At 32.2% G+C, this 20,857-nt stretch overlaps 1 protein-coding gene across 1 annotated transcript; it reads left to right on the forward strand.

Moving 5' to 3' along the window:
* Positions 1 to 8,057: 8,057 nt before the first annotated feature.
* On the forward strand, positions 8,058 to 19,148 carry ROR2 (receptor tyrosine kinase like orphan receptor 2). Its single transcript, XM_074207714.1, has 4 exons — positions 8,058 to 10,673; positions 11,860 to 12,105; positions 14,956 to 15,158; positions 16,032 to 19,148. Exons 1-4 carry the CDS (start codon positions 10,370 to 10,372, stop codon positions 17,472 to 17,474), a joined length of 2,196 nt encoding a protein of 731 aa, XP_074063815.1. The 5' UTR covers positions 8,058 to 10,369; the 3' UTR covers positions 17,475 to 19,148.
* Positions 19,149 to 20,857: the final 1,709 nt, after the last annotated feature.

A 20,857-nucleotide genomic window follows, 5' to 3' on the forward strand; every position in this document is an offset into this window, starting at 1 on the left:
TTTCCGATTAATTTACTTCATGACAATCTAGTGATTATTCTTTTTAATAGCAAAATCAACATTAAACTGGTTTTAGAAGGAGGAATACTTTTAGGAAGGAATGTTTAAGTATAAAGAATCTTTTGTAAAAAGTCTGAAGAAATTAAAGTTATCTACAGTCATATGAAAAGTGATCTAAATCATTCTTGATTAGAGAAATAGAAATTAAAATAGCTATGAGGTGCTATCTCACACCTATCACACTGGCTAAAGTAACAGAAAAGAAAAATGATCAATATGATTTGGGTCATTTTTCAGTTCTTCTAAAGCCTGGAGAGAAAAATATGCAACTGAATTAGGCTTATCACAATAACAAAATTTACTAGGTCTTTAAAAATTTTCTCAATATTTTTTCCTCTCTCCTTTTCTTTTTTTCCTCCCCCATATAAATAGTGAATATTTTCACTTAAGTCCCTAGACTGGTCAATTTCTGTAAACCTCCAAATTAATATAAATACACTCTTAGATAAAGTGAACTTGAAAATCAACCCCCTTTTATGCAAAGATTCCCATTTACTCAATTCCACAACACAGACAACTCTTACACTAAGTGTATAAAAACTTAGGAGTAAATGGTTCCCAGAATTCTTGTACCTTTACAGTGGAGATTTTTCCAAGTTTTTTTTTCTTTGTATAATTGCCAGTTTTTCCTTTTTAAAATACCTGTGTAAATACATCATTAAAATGTTTCCAACTCAATAGAATTGATTATCAAAATTCACAATATAAGACCATTTAGAAATATAATAAAATTCTAAACAATGTATATTTAAAATTTGAAACAACTCTTTGCAAATGAGGTGACGTTAATTTAGTTGAATGTACTTCCAAATTACATTCATCTTATAACAATTGGAATTATATACTGATCACATCTGAGAACCCATATAACTGTTTTCAAATTTGAAACAATCATGTCTAAATAAAAATAATAAAAACAGTTAATATTCCAATACCCTTTGCCCTATGCCAAGTACTGAGCCAAAAACTTTACAATCCTGTGATCCTCATAACAATTCTGAGTGGTGTGTTCTAATACTATCCAATTACACAGCAGTAAACTGAGCTGAACAAGGCTGCTTTCTTGGGGTTATGTAGCTAGTAAATTTCTTAATGCCAAATAACAAATATCTTTCCTGTAAGGTTGTAATTTACCAAAATAATACTGATGAGGAGCTAATGCTCAGCTCCTCTTCTTTTTTACTTCAGGAAAGATTTCAGTTTAAATAAAATCAAATATAGATTTATAAATCACAAAAAAGGTAACATTTTAATTTGTAAGGCCTAATTCTCATAACACTTTAAAAGAAAAATAATTTTTTCCATTAATTTATATCTTTCCCTTTTTAAAAGACAAGTGGTAACAATTCTAAGCTTTCAGTAACCTTTTGCACTGCTTCCTTAAAATAGCACTCTCCCCTTTCTTAGTTTTTGAGACTTCTCAGATAAAGAATGCCCAGATAACCAATAATAATAACTGTAATGCTTTACAGTTCCGCATTCTTATCCTCCTGAAAATTTCAAACTAGGTAAATCGTATAAAGTTTGCAAAACAATTTTTGTAAATAAAGTTATAAATGTATTTATTTATTAATAAAGTTTTACAAAAATCATCAGGTTAACTTTAAAAATGCAGGTCTGAATAGTTGCAAGCTGAGTCAAGATGGTGGAGAGAAGGCAGTAACTTCCTTAAGCTCTCACAAGCTTCCCTCAGAAACAATGCTAATCAAGTTTCTAAATGGATGCCAGAGCAACAGAACCCATAAAGAAGAGAGTGGAGGATTTTCCAACTTAAGATCTCTAGGAAGGTCTTCAGGAAAGGTCTGTCTCACTTATGTATTGAGGGGGGCACGATCTAGTGCAGGGAGGTTGTCAGCAGTAGGCTTTCAGCCCCAGTAGAGATCTGGAGCTGAGGCCACTGGACTCCAGTTCAGCAGGTCAACAGTATAGCAGACCAGTTGGGAGGGATACAGGTGTAGATGGCGGATTGGGAACCACAGAGTGCCTGTGTAGCCAGCTCAAATGGACTGGATGGCCATTCTAGTGAACAAGCCACTAGTGGAATAATCTGTGTGTGGGCCCCTCCTCCAACACAAGAATCTTGGGACAACATTTCTGTGGCCCACAAGAAGAACTCAAAATAAGGAACAAAAATCATAATAATGCTGTGGTGATAGAAAGCTACCATGGTAATAAAGATCACAATACCATCCCAGAAGAGAACGACTGGAAAAGTATTACATGTGAAACCACAAAAGCCAATATGAGTTGGTCTCCAGCCCACAAAAGATCTCTCAGAAGAGCTCAAAAGGGTTTTTAAAAATCAAGTAGAAAAATTGGGAAAAGAAATGCAATAGAAATTCAGTATCTTGTAAAAGGAAGCACAAAAATTTACTGAAGAAAAGAACTTTAAAAATAGAATTGGGATGGAGATGGTTAGGTGGTGCAGTGGATAGAGCACCAGCCCTGGAGTCAGGAAACCCTGAGTTCAAATCCAGCTTCAGATGCTTATTAATTACCTAGCTGTGTGGCCTTGGGCAAGCTACTTAACCCTCATTTGTCTTGCAAAAACCTAAAATAGATAGATAGATAGATAGATAGATAGATAGATAGATAGATAGATAGATAGAAAGAAAGAATTGGGTGGCAAAGAATTGGAAATTAAGTAAATTTCCTTCAATTGGGGAATAGCTTAACAAACTGTGGTATGTGTATGTCATGGAACACTGTTATTCTATTAGAAATCAGGAGGAATGGGAATTCAGGAAAACCTGGAGGGATTTGCATGAACTGATGCTGAGCGAGATGAGCAGAACCAGAATAACACTGAACACCCTAACAACAAGATAGGGGCAATGATCAACCTTGATGGACTCACTCATTCCATCAGTGCAACAATCAAGGACAATTTGGGGTTATATGAAATGGAGAATACTATCTGTATCCAGAGAAAGAATTGTGGAGTTTGAACAAAGACCAAAGACTATTACCTTTAATTAAAAAAAAAAAAAACCTGATACCTTATTATGTTATTTTGCTATCTCTTATACTTTTTTTTCATTAAGGATATAATTTCTCTCTCATCACATTCAACTTTGATGAATGTGTAACATGGAAACAATGTAAAGACTAACAGACTTCTGTGGGGGGGCAGGTAGGGAAGCAAGATTAGGGGAGAAATTGTAAAACAAAATAAATAAAATACTTCTAAGAATAAAAAATAAAAATAGAATTGGGTAAATGTAAAAAGAAACAACACCTTCAAAAATACAATTAGGCAAATAGAAAAAGAAAAAATTCTTTAACAATAGAATTGGTCAAATGGAAAAGGAGATACAAAAGATAATTAAAGAAAGTAATTCCTTGAAAAATACAATTGGGCGAGTTAATGAGATAACAAGAATCAGTCAAGCAAAATTTTTAAAAAACTGAAAAAATGGAAAAAATACAAATTTTTCATTGGAAAAACAACTGATTTTAATAATAGATCCAGGAGAGATAATTTAAGAATTATTGAAATACTTGAAAACTATGATAAAAAAAAAAAGAACCTGGACATTGTCTTTCAATTAAGTCATTAAGGAAAACTTCCCTGAAGACAAAATAGTCATTCAAAGAATTCACTTATTACCTCCTGAAAGGGATTCCAAAATGAAAAAAAAACAAGGAATTTTGAATCAAATTCCAGAGAAAATATTATAGGCAGCCAGAAAGAAACAATTTAAATTCCAAAGAGCCACAGTCAGGATGAGGCAGAACTTGGCAATATCATCATCAAAAGATCAAAGGACCTGGAATATGATTCTCTGGAAAGCAAAGGAGCTTGGATTACAAGCAAGAATCAACCAGCCAAAAAAAACTGCACATATTCTTTTAGGAGAAAAGGTGAACATTCAGTGAAAGAAATGACTTTCAATTTTTTCTGAAGACAAGACCAGAATTGTGTAGACAACTTGATCTTCAAATGTGAGGCACAAAAGATACATAAACAAGGAAAAAGAAAAAGAATGTAATTTCATAGGATTAAGCTGATTTCCATCCCCAAGGGAAGTGATACTTAGAATTCTTAAGAAGGAATATAGTTGGAAGGCATGAGCATAAGTTGATTTTTTCAGGATGATATAAAAAATGAGGACATTGAAAAGGATTGTACTAGGAAGGGAGGAAGGGAGAGATAGAATGGAATAAATTACATCACATGAAGAAGAACATAATACAGTAAAGGGAAAGAAGGAAGAGGTGAGAATCATTAACTTTCATTGGATTTGGGTCAAAGAGGGAATAATAGCATATGCACTTGATTGGGTTTAAAAATTTATCTTACGGGGCGGCTAGGTGGCGCAGTAGGGGCGGCCAGGTGGTGCAGTGAATAGAGCACCAGTCCTGGAGTCAGGAGTATTTGGGTTCAAATCCGGTCTCAGACACTTAATAATTACCTAGCCATGAGGCCTTAGGCAAGCCACTTAACCCCATTTGCCTTGCAAAAGCCTAAAAAACAAAATTATCTTACTCTTCAGGGAATTAGGGAGAAAAAGGGGAAAGAGAGAAGAATGCAGATTGAAGGAGGTGGTGGTAAGAAGGAAAAAACTGGTGAGGATAGGGTGAAAGGAGAAAGAAAAGTACAAGTGAGGGTAATCCAGAGTTAGTAATCACTTTTATGAATGTGAATGGAATGAATTCTCCCATAAAATGGAAATGGATAGCAGAATCCTACAATATGTTGTTTACAAAAGACACATTTGAAGCAGAGAAACACACAGAATAAATGTAAAAGGCTAGAGAAGAGAATATATTATGCTTCAGCACTTATTTCAGACAAAGAAAAGGCAAAAAACAGGTCTCATAAAAAATATGGAAAATTGATAATCCTTTGATTAACTTGAGTTTTTAAAAAACTAATTATTAAAAAGAAAGGGGTGAATTCACCCCATTGAGAAGGAAATAAAAGTAATAATTCAGAGTTATTTTGTCCAACTCTATGCCAATAAATATCTCAGGACTTTACATATTTATTTTTAAAAGCTTTTTATTGAAACAATAGAGAATATATTTTGATTTGCCATTTTAGTGAGAGCTCTGTGGTGGCTAGGCTTCATTTACTAAAGCATTTAGTAAACCCACAGGTGGGGCACATAAAATCACATTGTGGGCTGCATGGGGCCTGTGGGCCATATTTTGAACAGCCCTGATCTATTTGAAATGGAGGAATATTTGCAAAAATATAAATTGCCCAGATTCCATTTCAGGAAAAGAAATTGAACAAGCTATCAATGAACTATTTGAAAAAAATGGTGAAGGAATTCTGCCAAATTCCTTTTTTGACATCAATCTAAACCAGGAAGAGTCAAAGCAGAGAAGGAAAATGATAGACCAATTTCTTTAATGAATATTGATGCAGAAATTATAAATAAAATATTATCAGAGATTACAGTAGGTTATTACTGTTTCTAGGTAGGATTAATATCAGGAATATATGAAATTGGTCTCAGTATCAATGTATGAATTATTCCTAATAAATGCTGAAAAATTGAAAAATGCAACAACTATTCCTATTAATGAAACTAGAGAGCATAGGAATAAACGGTTTTCTTAAAATGTTAAACAGTGTCTATCAAAAACCCTCGGCACACATTTTTGTAATGATGATAATTTAGCAGCATTTCAAATAAGAGCAGTGAGTCAAACAGTTGCCTGTTATCACCCTTATTCAATATTGTTTTAAAAATGTTAAGTTTGACAATTAGAAAAGAAAAAGAAATTGAAGAAATGCTATACAGATGGTATACTTAGAGAATCCTAGAAAATTAAAAAATTACTTGAAACAATTAGCAACTTTAGCAAAGTTTAGTAAAAATAGAATAAACCTACATAAATCATAATCATTTTCCTTATATTACCCACAAAGCACAGTCCCGAGAGATATGAAGAGAAATTTTATTTAAAATATTTGTTGACTACATAAAATATCTGGAAGTCTAACTACCAAGACAAATGCCAAAACTATAGGAAAACAATTACAAAACAATTTTCACAATAAAATCATGTCTAAGTAATGGGCAAAATGTCAATTGTACATGGGTAGTGGGAACTAATAATAAAAATGATAATAAAATAATAATAATAATAAATTTAAAAAATAAAATAAATAAATAAAATGAAAAATTTTTGAATATAATAATAAAAATATTTAGATAATACACCTAATCTAAATATTTTATTTTATAGAGCTAGAAAAAATAGTAAGAAAATGCATCTGGAGATACAAAAAGTCAAGAATATCAGGTAATTAAAAAAATGCAAACAAAAATGACCTCACTGACCAGATCTAAAATTATATTATAAAGCAGCAGTCATCAAAAAATATTTGATACTAGCTAAGAAATAGAGTGTTGGATTGGTGGAATAGATTAAGTCCTTGAAGAAACAGTAATAATCTACTATTTGTTCAACTCACAAATGCCAGCTTCAGGTTAAAACTCATTATTTCATAAATAAATTTTGGGAAAACTAGAAAATAGTATGGCAAAAACTATCTAGTCCAACATCTCCCACCCTATATCAAAATAAGATTGAAAAGGGTATATGATTTAGACATAAATGGTGATACCATAAGTCAATTAGGAGAACAGGGGATAGTCTATTTGTCAGATCTATGAAAGTGGTAGGAGTTTATGACCAAACAAGAGATAGAGCACATTATAAAATGAAAAATAAATCACTTTGATTATATTAAATTAAAAAGTTATTGCACAAATAAAACCAATGTAACCAAAATTAAAAGAAATGCAGAATGTTGGCTGATAATTTTTATAGTCATCATTCCTGATTAAGGTCTTATTTCTTTTTTTAATATGTATTTTATGTTTTCCAATTATATAGAATAGTAGTTTCTACCTATCATTTTTGTAAGGTTTTGAATTTTACAATTTTTCCCCTACCCTCCCTTCCCTCCCCCACAAAAGCAGTCTGATAATCTTTACATCGTTTCCATACATTGATCAAAATTGGATGTTTTAAGAGGAAAATCATATCCTTAAAGAAAAAATGAAATGAGATAGAAAAATTATGCCTTACATAAGACAATTTTTTTTAAAAAATTTAAGGTATTTAGCCTTCGTTTAAACTCCACAGTTCTTTCTCTGGATATAGATGGCATTCTCTATCACAAATACCCTAAAATTGTCCCTGATTATTGCACTGATGGATGAGAAAGTCCATTAAAGTTAATCATCACCCCCATGTTGCTATTAAGGTGTACAACATTCTAATAGTCTGCTCATCTCACTCAGCCTCAGTTCATGTAAGTCATTCCAGGCTTCTCTGAAATTGTATCTCTCCTGGTTTCTGATAGAACAAAAGTGTTTCCTAATGTACACATAGCTGAATTTGTCCAGACATTCCCCAACTGATGAATATTCACTTGATTTCTAATTCTTTGCTACAACCAACAGTGCTACAATGAATATTTTGGTACAAGTGATGTTTTCACCCCTTTTCATGATCTTTTCAGGGTATATACCCAGGGATGTTATTGCTATATCAAAGGGTATGCACATTTTTATTGCCCTTTGGGCATAATTCCTTGTTGGGAAATGCTTTTCTCCTAGCTTCTTTTTCTGGGTTTTGTCGATGGAATTTCTTTAAACCAGATGTGGCTAGGTGGCATAGTGGATAAAGCACCAACCCTGGAGTCAGGAGTACCTGGGTTCAAATCCGGTCTCAGACACTTAATTACCTAGCTGTGTAGCCTTAGGCAAGCTACTTAACCCTGTTTGCCTTGCAAAAACCTAAAAAAAAATACCAGCTGTGAATATTCTTAAAACTAAATGTTTCATTCTTAGTATTACCCAGAATTCTTTACTACTAAATTAAACCAATTGCTTATGAATTCAATGAAGTATAGAGAAGAGAGGAAAATAAGTAATTATTTCATATGGCAAGAGACTTCAAGGAAGAAAATGCTTGAAGTTGATAGTCACTTGCCAATTAGTGTGAATAATTAATCCCATAAGCTGCATTATTTGAATTTACACTGTTTGAAGTTATATGCATGATAAGATAATTAGTTCCAGGAAATATAAATAAATATATAATGAAAATATTTTAAAATGAGGGTGGTTTTAAAAAAAAACATGGTATGACATTAACAGATAAGAATATGCATTTGATTCTAGTTTGTTACAGTCATCAAGTAGTTCGAGAAAACAAAATTTAAAATATATTAAAAATTACTGATATCCTATCTAAAGGTAATACCATACCTCAGGATGATATAGCATAGCACTGTTATTGTCATTTAAAAATTTTTGTCAGCATGGAACCAATGGTCTAATTTCTTTAAATCTTTATACATACATACATACACTTGTAAGTGCAGAAAGTTTTATCCGCATTTCAGTTATTTTGTATGCTCACATTCTCATACAATGAAACAATTGTACTTAGGTGACCCAGGGCATTATCTAAAAATAAATGCAATATTGTTGTCCATTCAATATTTTTCAGCAGTGGAGCTAATTTGAAAACCAGTCTTCAAAAACAGCTTTAGTCATCCCTGCTTTTGTATTCAAATGCCAAAGAGCTGGGAGAAATAACTGTGTAGTCTTTCTAAGTATGGGAATTTCAAAACTGATACACATACAGAGATTTTAATTTAAAATACTTTTCTATGTTACCTCACAGTAAAATAATTAGGAAATCTTTGAACACTTTAAATTCTAATTTGGGTTTTTTTTAAGAAATATAAGTTTTGACAGGCATCTGAAATAAGTCTATTAAATTTTTTTGATCAGTGTATCTACTTGCTTCAATTATTTTTCTTAAGAATATCAGGATATTTAGCTGTCTTGGCCTCATCTATACTGGTCACCTGTCTGATAATTTTCATTATGTAAATGCACTTAACCATTAAAGTAAACAAACTAGCCAATTTCTCAGTAAAATTTTCTTTACCCTACACTTCATTTCTGTTTTTTCCTGCATGAAATAAATTTGAAGTTTTTGCCTGAATGATGCCTCTGATAAGAGAGACGTGTATTGAGTTTAGCTTTCAATGAGAGAGATAAAAAATATACCTTTTCTATTGTAACATTTCTACCATTTTTATACAACAAAAAGCTAGTAATATTTTGCCCATTTTCTTTTATTTTCCTTATGTGCTTTGTAATGTGTACCATGGAGTCAGGTATTCTGATATCTTGTCCTGTTTTATAGTTCTGAAGCTATTTTCATGTTGTTCAATTATATAAAATTTTTGTTCCAGTGTAATTACTAGACTATTCTTTTTTGTGCTGTCATTGATTCCATCTCAAGTATGGCCCTTTTAAAAAAGCACAAATGTCGGCAATATGATACACAGAGGAATACACACATACATATATAATGACAGGAAAGTACAGATTGACAATGTAGAAGCATGTCAAACCCTTTGCATAGTTCATATGTTGTCTTAATTGTTTTGAACTAAATTAATTTTGACCTTATTCAAGCACATATTAATCACAGCCTTGCTATAATACCTGACAAATAGCATGCTGTAGTATACCCCTGGCTCAGAGAAGCTTTGTAGTTCAAAACTGGAGCAACATGAAACACTAATAGTTCATTTTAGCAGTTAGCAAAAGTTAGCCTAAATATATTTTTCATAAAATATAATAAAATTTTTAAAAGAAAGTATGAAGAAAAAGAAAAGATAAAAAATAAAAGAAAATTTAAAAAGATCCTTCAAGGAGGTCACAAAGATGATAAATGCTAGATATATGTTTCAAATTTATATCTTTAAGTTTTCTAAAGAAAATCATAAGAAATTGCAACAGTACAATCTGTCTCTATTTCTCTGACTTAATACTTTCTGGGAATAGCACCATCCTTTAATGCATATCTCAAAGAGGAAATGTGTAGACTATGTGAAGAACAATTATTTGGAAATTATATGAGTTGATACAAAGCAAAGTGAACATAACTAGGTGAACACTTTACACAAAAGCAAGATTTTAAAGATACACAACTCTGAAAATCTTAGGATCTCTGATCAAGAAAATGACCAACTGAACTTCCAAGGAATCGTAATGAAACATGCCATACCCCTCCAGACAGAGAACTCATGTACTCAGAGTGGAGACTGGAGCATCGTTCTTTCCTTCCTTTATAAATATGACCAATTTGTTTAACTAGACATACTTGTAACAAGTTTTTCTCTTCTTCTCAATGAATAGGAGAAAGGGAATTTGTTGGGGGGGGCAGCCTCAGACAGAAAATTAAATAGAATTTAGAAAAAAAGAAATTGGTCTGTCTAATACTGTTTGAATATTGTCTTGCAGCTGCATTCACTATGATTGGCACTTCCACACATTTATCTGATCAGTGTTCCCAGTTTGCCATCCCTTCCTTCTGCCACTTTGTATTTCCACTCTGTGATGAGTGGTCCAGGACTCCCAAACGTAGGGAGTTGTGTCGGGATGAATGTGAGGTCCTGGAGAATGATCTGTGCCGACAGGAATATAACATTGCCCGCTCAAATCCCCTCATCCTCATGCAGCTCCAACTGCCCAAGTGTGAAGATCTACCACTACCTGATAGTGCTGAGGCTGCAAACTGCATGAGGATTGGCATTCCTGTGGAACGCCTCAACGAATGTAAGCTTTCATCTCACTTTTGTCATTTTCGTTATCTATAATGGCATTCTCTGAAAATTATGAATAAGATCTCTTTCTTAGTTTGTCCTAATAACCACATTCAACTCTGTTTGATTCAGTTATTTCTTTTTCTTTTCATTGGTAACTTTTAGAGTTCTAAACTATGCTACAGAAAATGATAAATCTTAAGTAATTCTCAAAATATTTTTAAAGGGCTATCTTAGTTTAATTTTAAAATAATAATGGCAACTTATTCATATTGAATTTTGCAAAGTTGTTTTTCCCTTTGTAACTTTATGAGTTTAATAGTGCAAATGATATTGTTTTCATCTAAAAGACAAGAACACTGAGGTATAGAAGAAATTAAATATTTCATCCAGATACCACAGCTCATAAAATACCAAAATCATAATTTGAACTCAGATTATCTCCATCCAAATCCAGTATTTTTTCCACTAACTTTCTTTTTAAAGGTAGAAATCACATTGATATCTGTCCTTTCCTAGTAAAAAGATGGGAAGAGCCTAAATTTATCAACCCATGTTCCCTTGTATAGAAAAAATTCATTCTCATTTCCAATTTCTAAGATTTTCTTTATCTTCAAGTATACTTTACAATTAAATGATAAAAGAATGTCTCAAAATAGTGTTTTCTCAGTGCTTCTAAGAAAGAAGACCACATAATTGTATGTTCTGCTACTGATCTAGGAAGTAGTCTATTCTGTTGTATGCATTGACAAAGATAACTACTTCATTTTCATGCAGGCTCCTCCTTTGTTCCAAATGGCAATAAAATTTTGCAAGTATGTTTCCAGTGGATACAAAGTTTACTATTTGGGTCCTTTATTTAACTGGGAAAAAATAAATGTTAATTTCTATATAGTATCTTAATTCTAGAAATATTAACTTGAAGTCTAATGTAATTTAGTCTATATTTATTACCTACTTTCCATTGTACTGTTTTACATGCTGAATTTAAATTTAAGTCCTCTTTGAGCTACACTTGGAAGATTCAGTTATTATGTCTCTCAGAAATTATCCAAAACTATATTTTCCTACTAAATTCCATCTTATATTTATGCTAGTGATATTAATTTAATTTGACTAAAGTGCAAGGGGCAGAGGATTGAAATATAGTGGTATGTCCCCTTAAATTTTTAATTCCTAAAATCTGCTTTTTCTTTCAGATCACCAGTGCTACAATGGCTCTGGATCAGATTATAGAGGAACTATCAGTACCACTCAATCAGGTCATCAATGCCAAGCCTGGAATACCCAACATCCACACAGTCATCACCTATCAAGTATAGAGTTCCCAGAAATAGCAGGAGGACATTCCTACTGTCGAAATCCTGGAGGACAAATGGAAGGTCCCTGGTGTTTTACACAGAATAAAAACGTACGCATGGAACTGTGTGACATACCTTCTTGTAGTATGTATTATTTTTTTTAAGTATTGTCTAGATATTTGATATATGTAAACTTTCATAGATAATGTTCCCTATAAATGATTGAATCCTAGCTCTCTCATTAAATAATTATTTGACTTAGCTTCTTTGTAATAAAACTGAGATAATATCATTCTCTTAATCAAAATTTATCAACAAATTATCCAATTTGGAAGTAATCAGTCACTTAATTTCTCTTTAGCTTTCAGTCATTTCACTGCTTTTCAGCTTTCATAAGAGAATAAGCAAAGCCAGAATGTTAGGAAATTTGCATTCCTTACTCTACTTACTGGTTGACAATTTTAGATAAAGTTTTTGTCAGTGTTTTTGTTAGTGTCTAAAATGAGATTTTTAGATTATCAATATATTTAAGTAATTCATGAATCTTCTTCCTCATTTTGCATAAATAATGGTTTGTCTTTTAAAATAAATATGCATCAAAATCATGAAGAAAAGGTTTACCATTTGTTTTGACATATTACCATCTCATCAGTGCAGGTACTTCCTCAAAAAGCAAACTATTAATGAGTTTATAGTTATGTATGAAAATTAGGAATAAATCAGATTTGGAAAATAGTGATTTTCCTATTTATCTGTGAAAGCCTTAAATGTCAGCTATTATACCAAGTCATTGTTAAGGTAGTGGGGACTTCAAGACAATGTCACTTTAAGGAGAATCATCTCAGTGAATCTTCCCTTGCCCAACATTTTTGTTAAATGCAAACCTGTTAACATTACCTTGAAGGGCAATCTTGATTATAATGTAGAAAAATGTAACGAGCACTCTTGGAGTCAGAAGACCTAGGTTCAAATTCCTGCTGTAGCCTTTTTTAGTTGTATAATTTTGATTATATCTTCATTCCTTAAGCCTCAGTCTACTTATGTCCGAAATTAAAGGGTTAGATCAAATGATTTTTAGCTCTAATGTTCTTTGTGATTAATGAGATAACAGGTTGCAAATACTATGACAGTACATAAACACAGTTGAGGGTCAAGTCTTGCTGAAAATTTGAAAATAGAATAGATAAATGCCATATGCTTCTTGACTTTAAGGTGTCACAATTACAGTTGGAGAAGAGATATCCAGCACATAAGAATCCTCTTTATGTTTAAAAATCAGAAATATTTACCTGATTCCCAATATTTTTATATTTTCAACTTCTCCGAATCTGCTTCATTCCAGGATGATATAGTAGATGTGAGGGTGAGGACAGGAAGTAGATATTTAGTTACATTTTTCCCTTTCAGCTAGGAATAAACTTTAAAATCTATAACTGCATTCACAAGAAAACAAATAAACAAAAATGTCTCCCAAGTGCCTTTCACTAACTATTCATGATAGCTGAGTTTTACAATGTAATTTAAGATTTGCAAAGTGCTTTGCATATGTTATTTTATTTCATTCTCACTACAATGCAATTAGGTAGGTACCCCAAGTATTATGTCCATTTTATAGGTGCAGAAAAGGCAACTTAAAGGAGTTAAGTGTCTCACCCATGATTGTATAATTCAAAGATATTAAGAGTCTGAATTCAAATACTGGTCTTGCTTGACCTCGATTCCAGTATTTTTTTCTGCTATTCTTTATTTCCTTACCAATAATTATGTTACTAAACTATAATTCAATAAGAATAGAGTTTTCAATGTTAAAGGATTATTTTGCTGTATGAAACATTTCATGTAAAAGTGAGCAAATCCCTTCACTTTTCTGGTCCTCAAATTTTTCATTATAAAATGAGGTGATTAGAATACTCAGTTTCTGAGCTTTGTTCCTATTCTAGCATTCTTCAGTTTTATAAGTAAAACCATTTTACAACAATAGTCCATAGTAAAACACTCTGTCAAATATGCAGTTCTCTCAAATGTAGATTTCTTTCATGGTCAAGTTTTTGTGACTGGGAAATATTCTATTGTTTCATGTGAGAGAACTCAGAGAAACAGTTTCTATTTAGGCTCCATCTCCCTAATGTTTTTCATATGGTGTTCTGCACACATTGATTACTTTTTTTAATTAATGCTACTGACTGGTTGACAAGAATTTTGTCAGTTTATAGAAGTTTCATATGTGTGAAAGTGAGAATCCTATAAAGGGAGCCAAATTTGCTCTTTACTTTTAAAAATGAAAGTAAAATAATTCACCAATATCATAGAGAAAATTAATGTGACATATTATCCAATGATTCTATCTTCCTTTCATGAACTCACTAGTCTTTTGTCTTAGCTGAAATTTCAGTCACTAATGAATCACCTCAGATTATAAGAGCTTTACAAAAACAGTTGTGAAATGTACAATAACAAATATTTCAGGGAACAGCTAGTTGAAGGGGTGGATAGAGCACTGGTCTTGGAGTCAGGAGGACCTGAGTTCACATGTGACTCACACACTTAATACTTAGTTGATCATATGACCTTGAGCAAGTCATTTAACCCCATTGCCTTGAAAAAATAAAATTTCATAATTGACCAGAATGCACAATTGTTTCATATTCCCCCATTTTCTAAACTTTTGAAGGAAAAACTATGATATGACCTCATTTACTGTATCACTAAAATTTTCAAAATATATTGTCATATATATATATATATATATAAGAAAAATGTATATTTAATTGCCTTTTGTTAATTCTAACATAGTTAATTTTAGTTTGTTTCAAAATATATAACAAACTATGTTACTGACATGTATAAAAGCTTCACTAATGCTATTTTTCAATTTTAGCATGTATAGCCTCCCTGTGATGTTTAAGAGGGCATATTTTGTGCATGTAAATATTTTTGAGTGCTGGTTATGAATAAGATCATCTGAAAAATGCATTTAATACTTATTCTTAACAGGTCCCCAGGATAGCAGCAAAATGGGAATCCTCTACATCTTGGTCCCTAGCATTGCAATACCCTTGGTCATTGCATGCCTTTTCTTCTTGGTGTGTATGTGTAGAAATAAACAAAAATCATCTGGTACCACACCACAGAGGCGCCAGTTAATGGCATCTCCTAGCCAGGACATGGAAATGCCACTTATTAATCAACAAAAACAGGTAATTGTATAATAATTTCAGGAATTGATATTAACAATTGATTTCAATATACTTGAGATGCAGAGTTGTATATGTACAGTATGCTTGATCTCTAATGTTAATACTCAACTAAATTTTCATTTTCATGTTTTGTCTTCAGCTCATAAAATCTCATTTGTACTCATGTTACTTTTTTAGATATACATAGTTTAGATATAGATAGTTTGATTGATAGACATGTTTATATATATTTCTAACACACACATACACACATTATATATGCACATATATAATAATTGAAAGAATTAGTCTTCAACAAAGCCTACGTTCTTGAATAATTAAATTTTCTTTTCCTAGAGAATAGATCAAGAGGAAAGTGCCAGAGGAGTGACTGTAATTATCCAGAGGATTTTTCTTAGCTATTGGCTTTTGAAATGGCATGAATTCTTTCCCCATTTCTAGAAACACTTTTAATTGAAGGGATGATTTAGATAATTCCTTAATGATAAGAATATTATGGGGAGGAGGAAAAGAACATGATACTAATTATATAGAGAAAGATTGAAAATCATTAATTAATGCACAAGGTGACATGGCTAGTTTATATGAAAAGAAGTTAGCCAACACTTTACAAAGTCTACTTGAGCAAGTATTCAGAGATTCAAAGAACATTGTATCTTCTTTGGAATTTCTGTGACCTATACCCATATTAAGTAGAAATGCATCCATCTTACTTACTTACTTACTTACTTATATACATTTAGGTAAGTGAAATCAAATATTATAATGCCTCTGAATCAAAAACAAAAATTAGCAACCAGATTGAATTTTTCTTTTTTATGTAAAGATGCTTCTATTATTATAAATATCATATTGTGATTGTCTTTCTTTCAGACAAAACTTAAGGAAATCAATCTGTCTGCTATAAGGTTCATGGAAGAGCTAGGAGAAGACAGATTTGGAAAAGTCTACAAAGGTCACCTCTTTGGTACAACACCAGGAGAACAGACACAAACCATAGCTATTAAAACACTTAAAGACAAAGCAGAAGTATCTCTCCGAGAAGAATTTAAACATGAAGCTATGATGAGATCAAGGTTGCAACATTCAAATATTGTATGTTTGCTGGGAATCATGACCAAAGAACAACCCATCAGCATGATATTTGGTTACTGCTCCCACAGTGACCTCCATGAATTCTTAGTCATGAGATCACCCCACTCAGATGTGGGAAGTACTGATGATGACAAGACAGTTAAATCAACATTAGAACCAGCAGACTTTTTCCATATTGCAGTACAAGTAGCTGCAGGGATGGAATATCTTTCTAGCCATCATGTTGTCCATAAGGACTTGGCCACCAGAAACATACTTGTATTTGATAAGCTCAATGTAAAAATATCAGACTTGGGCCTTTTTAGGGAAGTTTATTCTGCTGATTACTACAAATTGATAGGAAATTCTCTTCTCCCTATCCGTTGGATGTCCCCTGAGGCAATTATGTATGGCAAATTTTCCACTGATTCTGATATATGGTCCTATGGAGTGGTGTTGTGGGAGATATTCAGCTATGGGCTGCAGCCATATTGTGGATACTCTAACCAAGATGTCATTGAAATGATAAGGAATCGTCAAATTTTGCCCTGTCCTGATGATTGTCCTGCCTGGGTGTATACATTAATGATAGAGTGTTGGAATGAATTTCCCAATAGAAGACCAAGATTTAAAGATATTCATAATAGGGTGAGAACATGGGGGAATCTTTCTAATTATAATAGTTCAGCTCAGACATCTGGAGCAAGCAATACCACACAAACTAGTTCTCTTAGCACAAGCCCAGTGAGCAATGTCAGCAATGCCAGATACATTGGACCCAAGCAGAAACCTCAATCATTCCCTCAACCACAGTTCATTCCAGTAAAAGGGCAGATAAGACCCATTGTTCCCCCTCCTCAGCTCTATATACCAGTGAATGGTTATCAGCCAATGCCTGCTTTTGGTGCTTATTTGCCAAATTTTTACCCAGTCCAAATCCCCATGCAAATGGCCCCTCAACAGATGCCTTCCCAGATGCTTCCCAAACCAGGATCCCACCACAGTGGCAGTGGTTCTACAAGCACAGGCTATGTAACAACAGCCCCATCCAACACATCTGTAACTGACAGGGCAGTTCTTCTCTCAGAGGGAAATGATGATGCTTTCAATACAGTGGAAGATATAGCTCAGACTCCTGTCCAGGAAGAAGAAGAAGAAGGCTCTGTTCCTGAAACAGAGTTACTAGGTGACAATGACACACACCTACAAATAGATGAAGCAGAAATTCCATCAGAAGCATAATAGATAAAGAAGATGACCTCTTAACTTCATTTCATCTTCTATATGGGGGCTATTTTTAAAACTGTGATCCTCTAAGGGCTATTTGATCAATTAATTGATCAGAAAACTTAGCTATCATTGACATAACAGAAAGTGAGCACTAGGTGCATCAGTAATAATATGCCAGAGATACTGATGAAATCATTGCAGATTTGATAATATAGAACTGCTGCTTTACTTTTGTCAAAAATCCTTGAGAAAAACTGCTCTAAGATAAGATACTGTTGCTGTGCAACATATTGCTGAATAACTTTGCATGTCATGTTTGCTATGGTTTGTGATTGATTATATTTTAGTCCACAGTTCCTTACCTGAACTGCAAGAGAAGAGGATTACTTTGAGTGAAGTGAAGTACCAGGATAAACAGCTTAATGTACTTTTATCTCACTGATGTGATTTTTAAAAAAATAATGATCCATAGATATTTGTTTCTAGTAATAATTTTTTTAAAACCTTTAAAAATATTTTATCTCTTTTTGGCTCAAAACTCTTTGAAAACAGAATTAAAGAAGGCAAAGAGAACTGTTTTTAGTGAGTAATGTGATAGAAGTTTCCAAATAAGGTTGGGGCATGAAAAAGAGCTTTCCCTCTAATTGCTGCATTACTCTTTTCTCCCTCTAGTGACTAAAAGATTTATTACTTCACAAATCAGAAGAGAATGGAATATTTACTCCATGTTAGAAACCCAAGCTTTGCAGCTTTCTGGTGGTTATCAAATATGAAAGAGGTTTATGGAAGCAAAGCCTTCCAGAAGCATTTAAATTTGTGCTTTAAAAAATTCACAATTTATTTTCAAAATCAAATAATTTTAATGATTCTGTTTGTCTACCCTCTTTACTTTCAGAAAAAGTGGTTTTTGATTTTGGAAAAAAAACTACAGAATACAGGGTTTTTTTTTTCCCTTAAGATGAATCATGTACAGAACTTAAAATGTAATTTATATTTTATTACATTTCTCATACTTTTTTTCATTGAAGTATTTTCATCTTAAATAATGATTTTGTAATTTAATTGGTTTTCATTGTCCATTTGGGGATGCAATTTTATTGTATTTTATAGTGTTCATTTTTATATAATACAAAAATAAAATCCATTCATTTCATGAATAATTCTATAAAAACACATGCATACTCTTTTGTGACTAGTACACATCATGGTCATCATTTGTAAATTCAGTATCTGTTGAATGCAATAAATTCATAGAGAAAGTTTGATTGATTAATTTATCTTTAGGATTCTTGTTTTTATGATGGCAAAAAATGTTGGAAATGGTCGATTTTTTTCAAGACTGAAGCTCTAAGATACAATATTAAATTAATAAGATTGCCAAGTACTAGGGGTGGCTAGGTTGCACAGTGGATAAAGCACCGGCCCTGGAGTCAGGAGTACCTGGGTTCAAATCCAGTCTCAGACACTTAATAATTACCTAGCTATGTGGCCTTGGACAAGCCACTTAACCCCATTTGCCTTGCAAAAACCTTTAAAAAAAGATTGCCAGGTATTTAAATTTTGAAAAGCTATAGAATATTTTTAAAACATTAGCAAATATTTTAGAACTAATCATTTATATACTTTATGTCTTAATTATATGGCTTATATGTTAATTCGGAGTTTTATTTTTTTACAAGTCCCTTAAAAAACCTTTTGTATAAAATATATAGTCACTTTGTTTTCACTATATCATCTCAAATGGATTACAAACATATTTCTTTAAAAAATACATAACTCTAATTTTTATTATTTCAGACCATACTTTCTCAAAATTACTCTGAATTATTGAGGTTTTACTGGAAGTAAGATTATATAGCAATGAGTCACTTGAATTTATTTTAAAGAGGTAAGACCTAACTAAAAGATAACAGAATACTTTTTTTGTAAATCATGTTTGAATGAATATATCAATTAAAACTATTTTTCTAAACCAGGATTTAATATAATGAAAGATGTAAGCATAGTTTGGCCCATAGAATTCTTAACTACCTTCTATTGGGAATTAAAACTAAGCTTTACTTACTTCTGAACTAAATTTATTCGGACCAACATAATGAAGTTTCATAGTTTTATAAACAAAGTTTGGAGTATATAAAGAATGTAAAGAGAGTGAGTACTTAATTACCAAGAAGCATAATTCCCTGCTACACCCAACTCTCAAAGATGACAAAAGGGGAAATGTTATATTTTGCTATCATATCATGTTTGTCAATTTATAGAAAGTTAATTGTAATATGCTTTATTTTTCTTGACTTTAGTTGGGTATTTCTATTCATTTAGGCAATTTTTACTTATATTACAAAGAATCTTTGTTAGAGCTAGAAAAATAGTTTACAGTCAAATCTTCTCAACTATAATTATAATTGTTTTTAATAGTTTCACCTAATTTTTTACCTTTTTGTCTTTTATTATGGCTTTTTAAAATTTTGTCTCTTATTCTTTTATTTTTATTTTATTTTTTTGCAAGGCAAATGAGGTTAAGTGACTTGCCTATGGTCACATAGCTAGGTAATTATTAAGTGTCAGGCACTCAGGGCCTCCTGAATCCAGGGCCAGTGTTGTATCCATTGCTCCACCTAGCTCCCCCCTTTGTTCTTTTTATTTTAAAAAAAATTACTTGTTTTTTACTGTTTTCCCTTTACTTTCTGTGGTATTCTCATACTATTAATTCAGACTAATTGAGGAGACTAGTCTTTTTTTAATTTTGGAGTATTTTAAAGACAATTCACTTTATTACTTTAAAGCAATTCAAATAAGTACAACCAGGCTAACAGATGATAGATAGTTTATGATCCCTGACCTACATTGATAAAGTACATTAAGCATTCTTTTTTTGCTTAATATTCCCATTTACTTAACAAAACTTTTTTCATAAAGAAAAAAAAGCTTTAGCCTAACTCTATTCAAATTCAAAATTCAGTAAGTATCTGAGTGAAGTTTTACATAGGGGTTAATAAGCTAACTTTATTATGATTTATCTGTTTTCAAACTGACTCCTGAACATAGATGACTCCTGGAATAAGAGCTGCTTCGATTCAAATTCCCAGGAAGGAGGAAAACAAGCATTCATCAAGTGCCTATCATGTTCTAGGCATTTGAATATTATCCCAGTTGATCCACACAGAAGTTGGTTAAGTGACTTGCCAGGTTCACAAGATATTAAGTGTCTGAAGTTGGAGTTGAATTCTGGTTTTCTTAATTCCAATCCCAGTGCTCTATTCAAAGTCTGAACCTACTAGAAAATAACTTATTCACATCAGGGAAAATGAAAACCATTTTCACAGATGCTTACATCTTTCAAAAAATCCCCTAATCTTCCTCTGAGGACTGTGATTGGAGTAATTTTCATGACA

Source organism: Macrotis lagotis, chromosome X, assembly GCF_037893015.1.
Source record: "Macrotis lagotis isolate mMagLag1 chromosome X, bilby.v1.9.chrom.fasta, whole genome shotgun sequence".
In the NCBI taxonomy this organism is placed as follows: Eukaryota; Metazoa; Chordata; class Mammalia; order Peramelemorphia; family Peramelidae; genus Macrotis; species Macrotis lagotis.